At 40.8% G+C, this 12,267-nt stretch overlaps 1 protein-coding gene across 1 annotated transcript in view; it reads left to right on the plus strand.

The window, feature by feature from the left end:
• The window catches only part of fig4a (FIG4 phosphoinositide 5-phosphatase a), a 36,339-nt gene that overhangs the window by 3,212 nt on the left and 20,860 nt on the right, over positions 1-12,267 (plus strand). The window contains exons 5-11 of the mRNA XM_058057126.2: positions 1,860-2,016; positions 2,074-2,124; positions 2,666-2,829; positions 2,913-3,041; positions 4,511-4,611; positions 4,984-5,146; positions 7,392-7,489. Coding sequence (XP_057913109.2) covers positions 1,860-2,016; positions 2,074-2,124; positions 2,666-2,829; positions 2,913-3,041; positions 4,511-4,611; positions 4,984-5,146; positions 7,392-7,489 — 863 coding nt within the window. The remainder of the gene's footprint in view (positions 1-1,859; positions 2,017-2,073; positions 2,125-2,665; positions 2,830-2,912; positions 3,042-4,510; positions 4,612-4,983; positions 5,147-7,391; positions 7,490-12,267) is intronic.

Here is a 12,267-nt window from a genome sequence, read left to right on the forward strand (position 1 = left end):
TCCATCTATCTCTTTTCAATGGCGCTTATCCTCATTAGGGTCGCAGGGGTATGCTGGAGCCTACCCCTGGGGCGAACAATCTTTCACACTCACTCTCATGGACAATTTATAGTTACCAATTTGTTTCTACCTGTTTCCGTTCCTTAGTAATCAGCAGTCGAACATAGGTGAGTTTCAGGAAAAGATCAGTTTCCAACTAAAAAAAAAAAAAAAAGTTGTGTTACAGTGGTATTGATTGCTATCAAAATAGCATTTTATTTACAAATATGACACCATGAAGTATTTGCTGTATAATGTTCACATTTGGAACTAAACTGTATGCGTGCCTTCCTCCTTGCTGTCGAGTGTCTTGAAATCCCTGCCGAGCTCTTCTGCACTTCTACCTTGTGGCCGTTTTTATGGCTTAGAACTGCTTGAAAAGTGACCACTTTCGTCATCACCGCTTGTTGCCTCTTGCGCAAAAAAAAAAACACCATAAAAGATGTACGTCTATGGGAGTCAGCCTTTGGTTAAAAAAAACGGATTAATACGTCTTTGGTATTGAATGAGATATTAGGAAAATCTTCCCAGAGCTACATAGCAGTGTTGTTAATCACTGAAAGCAATCAGGTTTGCGATGATTAGTATTTTTGGTATGTTCTCTATTTACTTCCTATTCACATTAAACGGGGAAAAACAAGAATGCAATTTTTAGTCGACAAAACACGCTCAAATTCCAATAATGCCGCAGAATCTTCGATCAGGGCCGTTTACTCATAGCCACTTTAGAAGGGACTTGAACTGGAATGGCACTCAGCTGAGCACAGACCAAGGTTGATTTGTTTACAAAAAGCATTTGTCAGGATGGAGAAGCAATACAAAATGTCTGGCTTTTACTTTTAGATGGATGTAATCAACCAGGATATAATATGACCACAAGAAACCAATGCTAGCCACACAGCACAGTTTAATTAAAACAATTGAAATAAATGTCAGCTTATTAGATGTCATACGTGCTTGTTTTATTTTTATTATTTTCCTTTAAATACATTAAATAAATGTATTTATAGTTAATAATTATGTATGATGTTCGACAATTGACAATATCGACAATATCGGTATCAGAAATCATGAAAACCGATATTAGAAAAATGCTGTATACAACACATGTGTATTGGAAATTCAGAGTTGGATAGTATCGGCATATCAGTTTTCGGCATAAAAGCCAGTATCGGACATCACATCACATAATCACCGCTTATCCTCACAAGGGTCGCGGGTATGCTGGAGCCTATGCCAACTGTCTTCGGGCGAGAAGCGAGGTACACCCTGGACTGGTCGCCAGCCAATCACAGGGCACATATAGACAAACAACCATTCACACTCACATTCATACCTATGGACAATTTGGAGTCACCAATTAACCTAGCATGTTTTTGGAATGTGGGAGGAAACCGGAGTACCAGGAGAAAACCCACGCATGCACGGGGAGAACATGCAAACTCCACACAGAGATGGCCGAGAGTGGAATTGAACTCGGCTTACCTAGCTGTGAGGCCTGCACACTAACCACTCACTGCCGTGCAGCCATAATTATATATAATAATTTTTTGGAACCCTCTTTTGTTCCCTGTGCCATTTTTTGGCCTTGGACTGTTATTCGGTGAATGTCACTGAGTCACAACCCCTTTTCCTGGGCAACTTTTGTTATTTTTACCCATGTTTTCTCAGTATGGTTAAAGATCTTCAGATCAGTATGACTGTGTAAAGAAGAAATACATAAGCCAACCAAAAAAGGCAAATTGAAGCAATAGGTGTGATTCTTGTAAAAGTGACGTGGTGGTGTAGTTCTCATCTCAACACTTTATTTTCTGCGACAGGCTTTGTGCGTTTCCTCGAGGGCTACTACATTGTGTTGATCACCAAACGCAGAAAGATGGCCGACATCGGGGGTCATTCCATATACAAAATTGAGGACACCAGCATGATCTACATCCCCAATGACTCGGTTCGAGTCACGCATCCGGACGAAGCCAGGTATGATCTTATCCTCACCAACACCGACAATGTGTGATTTTTCCAATTATTTCCCAGATATGTGCGGATCTTTCAAAACGTGGACCTGTCCAGCAACTTTTACTTCAGGTAACTTACCCGCACTCATTACTTACGTACTTCTCTACAGTTCAATGGAAAGAAATGCAGATGAGAATGCAAAAATAATATCTTCAGTGACATAGTGCATCGAAAGGCTTTGTAGGACTTCAGGAGGTTTACCACCAGCTGCTTATAAATATTTGCCTTTTAGTGTCAAAGAAAAGTAAAAAACTCATACAAAAGTCAACTTTTGCTACTGTTGATGAAATTTCACTACATGCGTGCATTTTGTCCACTTCCAAGAGAGATTTCTGCAAATAAAAACAAAACATCTAATGTCAAAACAAAAATGGATGTACTGGAATGTGCAGACATTTTTCCAGATAGAACTGGTTGCAGACACATTGTACTTTCTGTTAAACTACATAATGATAAATTTCCTATTTTGGAAATTATAGCCAATCTGCTGACTTACTTTTTTTTTATTAGTGACCGAAACCATGAGAAATGTCACTACTTTAGTTCCGAAGCATTTGTTTGCAGACTAGTGTTATTGGTATGAAACAACAACAATGTTGTACCCCCGCAGTTACAGCTATGATCTGAGCCACTCCTTGCAGCACAACCTGACTCTGCTGCAGAGACCGTACGAGCTATGGTCGTCGGCAGCCTCCTCCGCCGAGGACGACGTGAACCAGCGTGGCAAACAGGATAGCTTTGACATATTTGAGGACGAAGGGTTGCCGACGCAAGGTGAGTCCAAATATAAGCCCCTCATCCATGTTTGTATATGATGCGCAAAAAGTACAAATATCCATCTGTGTTTTCTGCCACAGTGATTTACGGCCTCCGCAACGAGCCGTACTACAAGTATGTGTGGAACGGGAAGTTGCTGGAGCGCGTCAAGGGCATCGTGCACCACGACTGGCTCATGTATATAATCCATGGCTTTTGTGGACAGTCCAGTATCCTTTCAACACATCAGCTACTTTTTCATGCTGTTTTATTTCATTTCATCATATGGGTACGTTGAGCCAACACATTTCTATAGTCACTTTTACATTTGGGGCTGCACAGCGGAGAGTGGTTAGCACACAGGCCTCACAGCTAGGAGACCTGAGTTCAATTACACCCTTCACCATCTCTGTGTGGAGTTTGCATGTTCTCCCCGTGCATGTGTGGGTTTTCTCCGGGTACTCCGGTTTCCTCCCACATTCCAAAAACATGTTAGGTTAATTGGCGACTCCAAATTGTCCATAGGTATGAATGTGAGTGTGAATGGTTGTTTGTCTATATGTGCCCTGTGATTGGCTGGCGACCAGTCCAGGGTTTAACTGGGATAGGCTACAGCACCCCCCGCAACCCTTGTGAGGATAAGGGGTAGAAAATGAATGACTTTTACATTTGTATTACCCAATATAGTAAATATAACAAGCGAAAATGAGACATATTGGACAGAAATAAGACAACATAGACTCACACGTAAGCAGTTCCTTGTTGTTTTTTGTGGAGAGCGTACTTCCTTGCAGGTTTAAATGGCTTTACAGCCATGTTAGCCAATATAGTAGACAGAATAAGAGTAAATAAGCAATGTAAAACATAAATAAATGTCCTGCTTGAACAGTGTCACAGTTAATGTGTTCCCAAGAGAACCTTTGTGAGGTGTTACAAGAGCTACAGTGGACATGCATTGGGAGACCTAGCAGAGCGCCGAGACAAAAAACTGTGTCTGGCACACCCACAGAGTAATAATTACCACTCCCTAAAGAACTAGAGTGGAACATTATTAGTGCTCTGCTATTTCTGCTAATTGTTTTTTCTATATTAAGATGCTATCATGTAGATACTCAGACAGAACAACTGTCACACAAACATTATCCTTTATTGCTCCCAGCTTCGGTCTGAGCCTTGTTGACATGTACCGTGCCTCCCCATCGGGGTACGTTGATTCCGCCGTCTGATCGCCGGAAAAACAATTAGTTTTATTTGTTGAAAAGCAAGACGGCAATTAAGCACCAGTTATCAGGTATGTAAACAACACAGGCGCTTGCATAATCTGCATCTCCCCATCTGTTATCCGCGCTCTGCATTTTTAATCAGCTGCTGTGCACCGGTCTGATGTCTTTGCACATGTATACTGTAGACAGCATATTTTGTTTGTTTTGAGTCAATAGTGGCTAAATCCTGGGGATATTCCTCTTGAATTAACTGCTACAGGACACACACTGTGGATTTCTATTGACCGCAGTGGTTTAAAAGGCAATTGCACCTCGCAACTTATAAGGGGAGCAATAAATAAAATAAATCTGGCTCACTCTCAGCTGCTTCAGTGACAATGACTGAGCTTCAACACAAAAACAAATGGAATGGAAAGGACTTTCCAGTGTGTCCGTGGCCACCTCTCATTTTGCCTCCTTAACCCCGCCGACCACAGAGCTCCTGATCTATGGCCACCCGGTCCACATCACCCTCATCGCCAGGCGCTCCAGCAAATTTGCTGGGACCCGCTTCCTCAAAAGGGGAGCCAACTGCGAGGTAGCAGTGGTTGCCGGGGCAATGGGTTGATTGAAATGACTCATGTTGATGGCAGGTTAATTTGACCCGTTAGCTCTTCCTTGAGTATGCATCAGTGTCCTTGTGTGGGAGGAGGGAGGGACTTCTGTAACAAACATGGATGTTGTGCTGCTTTTGTTGAGCTAAAAACACACTCGATTTGTCATACGTTTGGTTTACATTGGGGTTTTATTACCTTTGAAAAAAGACTTCTCAGTATGATGAAATTTATTTTTTAACTTTATTTACAGGCCATGCACTTCTTTTTTATGTGTTCAAATGACACCGAAAAACATTCCCTGTGTTGTTTATTGCTGACTGACTCGTCTTTTTGGGTTTCTTTTCTATGTGAAGGGGGATGTGGCTAACGAAGTGGAGACGGAGCAGATTGTCAATGATGCCTCAGTTATGTCGTTCACCGCGGGAAGTTACTCCTCGTACGTCCAAGTACGGGGTTCGGTCCCGCTCTATTGGTCCCAGGACATTTCCACCATGATGCCCAAACCCCCAATACGATGTAAGATATACCAAATTTTATTCTCTTTCTCTTATTCTTGTGTGTAATACTTATACACCTGATCGCTATAAGGCAGACTTTTGTGTATGGTACTTGAAGAATCGTGGGGGAGGGGGGCACGTCTCAGCTGCCCTCGTCTCCAAATAGCCCTGTTTATTATACAGACCATTATTTTAAAGCAAGAGAAAGCCTTTTACCAGGGCTGTTCTTCTCAACCACAGGCTGATGGGGGAACATTGACATCTTCTATCCATTGTACACAAAACCAAGGCCACAGGCGGCTCATGAGGTCCTCCAAATTAATGAAACCGCAAACTTCTTGGAGTGTGTCAGTGTGTGTGGACTGAAGGTTCTGTGTACAATACTCGTGTTCAATAATAATCTACCTGTCCCCCGTTTTTTCACGTTTTTTAATCCCTTTTTTATGCAACAGTAACAGCAAGTTCCCCCCCATGTGTCATATGGATAGATCTGTTTTGAAAACCAATTCCCTGACATCACTTGTTACAATATGACCTTACGGTCATCAGAATGCCCATTATTGTCATTTTACATATAGTAGAATGAAATTGCAGCAGCTCCATTTTTAGTGCAAGACAGTGACAGTACAAAACATAGAAATTAGAACAATAAATAATAATAAATAACGAAGGGTCTCCATTATAGAGGACAATTGGTTGCCTTGGTTACATGGTCTTGTTGAGGGAGATGATGGCTCGAGGAAAGAAACTGTTTTTTAGTCTGTTTGTCCGTGCTCTGATACATCTGTATCGCCTCCCAGAGGGTAGTCGCTGAAACAATTGTGCGGCAGGGTGACTCCGATACTATCATCCATAACTTTATATATGATATGACATTTCCAAGGGTCCATGACTGCCAGGGGCCACAAAAAATAGGTAATTTAACAAAAAATATTTTTTTTCATCATGCCCATAATTCCTGGCAGCACTGCTGCTATTGGCTATATGATTTGGAAAAAAGGAAGCATAAAATCACATAAATTCGGACAAAAGTTGACTTTCGCCGGGAGAGCACATATCACACATGTAACGCCTTCTTTTAGGAGGTTTTCTGTGTGAGAGGATGAAGTGCTTCATGGCAGGACTTCCAGGCAGCATGTAGCTGGTCTCCAACTGAGAGAGAACAGTCGGCGGAACCTCCTGTCTTCCACCGGTGACAAAGGCCGGGCCATCTGGTTGGATGAACTCAGTGATGTTTCTGGTTATTTGCCCACTGTCACGAACATACGGGCGAGTGTTACCTAGCATTTTGCCTCCGTTAGCCGCCATTTGACTGATGCTGCAACGTGAGCTCTGAAAACTCACCATCCTCAGTCAAGTGTCTTCAAATACTTAATACGAATACGAATTTAAGGTTTTTTATGTGATACCCCAACTGGTTTGCCGCAGTGCATTGGGGTCTCTACAGATTGAGGGACAAGTCATATGTGGTATTGATGTCATCAATGATGCTCCATTGATGAGACATTACGTTACATGAGTTTAACACTTCATGAAGTCAGCCATGGCATGTTCTTACTTTGTCCTTCTTCCCCACGCCTCAAGGTTATTACCGTCCCATTGTAGCCCTGTCTAAACATCACATTGGCTCCCACACTCCCGATATTAGCGTCACAACAAATATCCCTCAAGGGAAAGAGTAGCTGCTAATGTTGTTTATCAACCACCTTTGTAGCTTATTATCTCTCATTGTATCGCTCTCATTATTATCCTTCAGGCTGTCTGTCCTCTTGTGGCTCCGTGCAATGTTCTAACAGACAAATTAGATGACTTCAACCAACATCAGACAGACAATTCAGATCTTAATAAAAGTGTAACATTGCCTCGGTCATGATACAAGCGGCGGGAAATGACTTTTATTCTATGACTGAATCTGAATCTAGGTCAGTGACGTAGCTTCGCCGGAGTTTGGACAGACGTCTGAACAGCAGAGTGTGACCCTCACCTTGTCTCTGCCATCACCTCTTGTTGCATAAGAAGCCTATTTATAAGATGTTTTGATGACTTCATTCAAGTGAGCAAATGTCCCTCAGCTGCGAGATGCTCATCGGAAATGGAACCAGAGTATAATAAGAATGTAATTCTTTGTTTTTGACTTAATTAGGCCCCTGGTTTATTTTAAGGAAGTGGTTAGTGTGCAAAATAAGTCAAAGAAAATGTGTTAAAAAAAAAATTCATTAAGCATGCTGTGTATTCATTCTCAATGTGTTTTACTTCTCTGGTAGTGGACCAAGCAGACCCGTATGCCCATGTTGCTGGCCTCCATTTTGATCAGATGCTGCAGCGGTTTGGAGCACCAATTATCATCCTTAACCTGGTCAAGGTATGATCAAATGCGCACTTGTACTATACAGTATATACAGTTTCATGCAAAAGTCCACAGATACAGTTTTCAGGAGTATGCAAAAATGACATGACTTAGCTGAGAAGTGGTGCATGGGGGGCCAAGGAAGAACACATCACAATTTAGTGAGTCTCTGGATAAAGGTGCAGATACTATGGTACTGTATCAATACAGTAGTAGCCTGCTAACAAATACTATACAATGGAACCTTGGTTAGCGTCAATCTGTTCCAGAAGGTCTGACTTTAACCCAAATGTACACTGACTGAATCAATTTTTCCCATAAAAAAATAAAGTAAATTCAATGACTCTGTTGCAGAAAGTGGCTGCACGGCGGACGAGCGGTTAGCGCGCAGGCCTCACTGCTAGGAGACCCGGTTCAATTCCTCCGTCGGCCATCTCTGTGTGGAGTTTGCATGTTCTCCCCGTGCATGTTTGGGTTTTCTCCAGGTACTCCGGTTTCCTCCCACATTCCAAAAACATGCTAGGTTAATTGGTGACTCCAAATTGTCCATAGGTATGAATGTGAGCCTGATGGGCTGTAACACCTGGGATAGGCTCCAGCACCCCCGCGACCCCTGTGAGGATAAGCGGTAGAAAATGTATGATGAATGTTGCAGAAAGCCAAAAATGTTAACAAAAACACATTTATATATATATTTTTTATGGTAAAACAAAGCAAATATGTATAAATGAAGGGATAAATTAACATTCATCATCACTGTTATCTTCAGTGAAGATGTGATTCTTGCCAAAGACATGATGAGTGTTTGGCCATGAGTTATTTCTATTCAATAGTGTTCCTCAACTCAAGTCTCTGCTTTTCTTTTCATCACAAAATAACGCAATATGGAGCCAAAGAAAGTTTGAACATGCCAGCATGTTGATAAAGAAGAACACTATTGAGTTCAAGAAAAACTGCCACGTTGTGTCTTTGTCAACAATAAATGTAACCTTAAATGCTGATTTATCCCTTTCATTTGTCATTTATATGCATTTAAAAATGGTTTTATGCATGCAAAACTATACAGTGGAACCTTGGTTAGTGTTTTTCAGTTCATTCATTCATTCATTCATTTTCTACAGTTTATCTTCACAAGGATAAGCAGGGGGTGCTGGAGCCTATCCCAGCTGTCTTCAGGAGCGAGGCGGGATGCACCCTGGACTGGTGGCCAGCCAATCACAGGGCACATATAGACAAACAACCATTCACACTCACATTCATACCTATGGACAATTTGGAGTGGCCAATTAACCTAGCATGTTTTTGGATTGTGGGAGGAAACCGGAGTACCTGGAGAAAACCCACGCATGCACGGGGAGAGCGTGCAAACTCCACACAGAGATGGCGGAGGGTGGATTTGAACTCGGATCTTCTAGCTGTGAGGCCTGCGTGCTAAACACTAAACAGATGTGTTTTGCAGTTAACATTGAAAATTCATGCTGATATTTTGCCTCCATTTACATACATTTTCAGGTTAGCGTACAATTCAGGGTGCGTCTTGTCATGTTATTACGGTAATATACTGACTGAGTCCAGCTGTGTTCTTTTATTTTTGTCCCAAAACGTCCTTGGTGACTAACAAAGAAGCTGGCTTGCTAAGAAAATGGCCCCCGGAACCGGAAGGCAGCTATGATGTAATCAGCGATTGACATTTTTATGATTTTACATGCAGCAAAAAATTATTTGTGAGCGACTGACGTTGTGAGTGTTAATTCAAGTGTTCCCAAAGACAGGACGAGGCAGTGAGACACAATACAGACCCCGTCTTCCTGTTTTGTCATGAGTTATTTCTTCAGTCCACTTCAAGTCAATTCAATGTTTTCAACCTTCTCTATCAAGATGATGGCACTTGAAACTTTATGCATTGGCTCCGTTTTGTGTTATTGAGGGGAGAAACTATTGAATTCAAGAAATAACTCATGGCAGGAACAGGAAGGCGGTGTATGTGTGGTGTCTCGCTGCCACATCGTGTCTTTGGGAACAGTCGCATCAAGAATCACGTCTTCAATGAAGGTAAAAGTGACCTTAAATGTTCATATATCACCTTGATTTGGCATGTATATGTATGTAGTATATGCATTTGGAATTGTTTACTGCACGTAAAACTATAAAATCCAACATTTTTGGCTTTGTGGATTTGATTAACCGGAGGGTTGCTCAAATCTTGCTCAAATTTTACAGACATGAGCTTGTCAGTCCCCTAAAGGTGTGTGCCAAATTTTGTCATGATTCGGCTAAACACCCTAAAGTTACATTATGTGTTTTGTAGAGAGATTTCATAACCGCATCACCATTTGGCATTTGTTGAAAAAATAAAAGCACAGGCAACATGGGTAGGGGTGCATGTTTGGACAGCTGTTCACCCTTTTTGTTAAAGAGTAGAAGAGCTCCACAAACACATAAACAAGGTTGTTACTGTACTGTAGTTGTATATGGTTATTATAGAATGATTTAAGGAATCTTTTTTAGAGCACTGCAATCTATTAACTTTAGTATTAAATCACCTCCAAGCTTATAAATTGTCATCATTTGGCTTTTAAATGGTTCGTACACAGTAGGTCTTCTTTGAATTATTAATTTCAATTGCTTAAGTGCCTGAATGAATACACAGGAATCACTCAGCAGTTAGTTATTGAGTTTGAATTGTGTACTCAAAGGCACAAATGGCAGTTCATTCGTGGACATTAGTTGTCGTGGAGACATGTTGCACGGTCACAGGAGAGACTTCCTCCACGGCGTTTGATTGCAAACAGCTGAAACGTTACCTCGCCTTCGGCATTGCTGTTACAATCCACAGCCCGGAAACACATTTTTCTGAACCACGTCCCCAGAACTGCAGAAAGGATGTGCTTCATCCCTGCACGCAAAGTGCCACAATGGGGGTGCACACTCCCATGCGCTCTCTGGCTTGGGTTTCATGCTCACGTTGTCTCTCGCATGGGGAGTCGTGAGTGCAGGGACCAATCGGAGGCCTCCTAGATCCACACAAGCTGCAGCCATGTGATTTTTTGAAAACTGTGGGGATTAAGAGAGAGGGGGACACCGCCACCCCTCCCTAAAGCTTACACAGCACCCTCTGTGCCTTATGCTAGGTGGACAGACACACAGAAGAAATAATGGGCAATTAACCATAAAAATCATGACAGTCCATCTCCCAGTGGTGGAGGCTCGTCCTGCATGGTCCTGTCATGGCTTTAGTAGACACGTGGCCCAGCATGTGCATTACTTTTTTTTGTATTTTAAAAGGAAGAATGCACTGCACCTTGCACAAAGAGAAGGTGTAAAAACATTCAAGCAAGGTATCAAGCAAGGCTCGTTATTATTTTGTGCCCTTACTTTTGTGAGCAAGTTGCCGTTCTGTGTCATTGTACTTGTATCCTTGATTAGTAACGTGGCTGCCATGCGCTGGTTTGGATCACTCCACCGTGCACGTGTGCTTTGTCAAGTGCATGTGCTGTAGTCTCTCATCAGCTTCTTAGAAGATGCGTTTGTTTGGGTTTTTTTTTCTATCTGGGTGTGTGTTCGCATACATGTGCCAGACAGCATGACACGCTCCTTTGAAAGGAGGAGGAAATCCGACGGTAATTTGACTGGTCGCCGTGATTAGGCTCTGTCACTGGGGACGTGTGAGTGGAGATGTGATCTGTTAAATGATGCATCCGAGCCTATTATCATCCTGGATGATCGCTGCACAGCGAGAGAGAGAGAGAGAGAAAAAAGAAGTGACCGGCGAGGTGTGGAGAACAGTCGATGTAAAGATAACTTAATGGGCTGTGTCATTAATTACACTTCATTGACACAGTGTGTGTGTTTGATGGTGAATAAGGTGTGCAGGTAATGACTTAATTCAGGCTGTACACTTCGTTTCGTACATCTTCGATGCGTAACACGACATTTACGTGTTAAAGGAACACTGCACTTTTTTTTACCCATCAATTTTTATGTAATACATGAAGATATGTCTTTCTCTTCTCTGTGTGTTCCAAAGATATAGAAACGGCTAAGAATATATGTGGAAGAATAAGAACTTCTAATAAGTGCAAACAACTCTCCATTTAAAATACCATATTTTTTCTTTAATATAGTATCACTATTATACTATAGTAACTTTAATAACTGTATCGCTACTGAAATGACATTATTTTTCTCATATTATGAATTCGTTCTCATAATATTGTACCATTTTTATGTTGTTAAAATTTTATTTTAATATTTTGAGGCTATTCTTGTAAAATGACAGCTCCTCCCCTCCATTTCTGCTGTGGATTGTATTTTATTTTAATCTTTTAATCTTTCTTGTAATTTTTTCTTCTAATTAATATGACTTTATTCCCATAATATTTTGACTTTATTGCTGTAATATTGTGACTTTTTTCACAGCTTTGTGTAGTTTTGTTTTTTTCTCATAATATTACGTCTTAAAAAAGGCTTTAAAAAATATTTCAATTTCATGCCACAAAAATACTAATACTACTACTACTAATAATAAATAATATAATAAATAAATAATAATATATATTTCATATAATTATATATATTATTTAAATAAATAATAATACATAATGTATAAGTAATAATAATAAATTAAAAAAACCTTTTTTCCTCATAATTTTACATGATTTTTTTTAAAGTCATGACTTTCTCATTAGATTAAAACTTTTTTCTCTTAATATTTTGACTTTATTTGTGTAAAATGTGTTCAGATTTTGTCATTTTTGCTGTTCTAGTTGTCTTGTTAAATGCTATTTTTTGAG

The sequence above is a fragment of the Doryrhamphus excisus genome, linkage group LG19 (genome assembly GCF_037039965.1).
Source record: "Doryrhamphus excisus strain RoL-2023G ecotype Guam linkage group LG19, RoL_Dexc_Guam_v1.1, whole genome shotgun sequence".
Lineage (NCBI taxonomy): Eukaryota > Metazoa > Chordata > Actinopteri > Syngnathiformes > Syngnathidae > Doryrhamphus > Doryrhamphus excisus.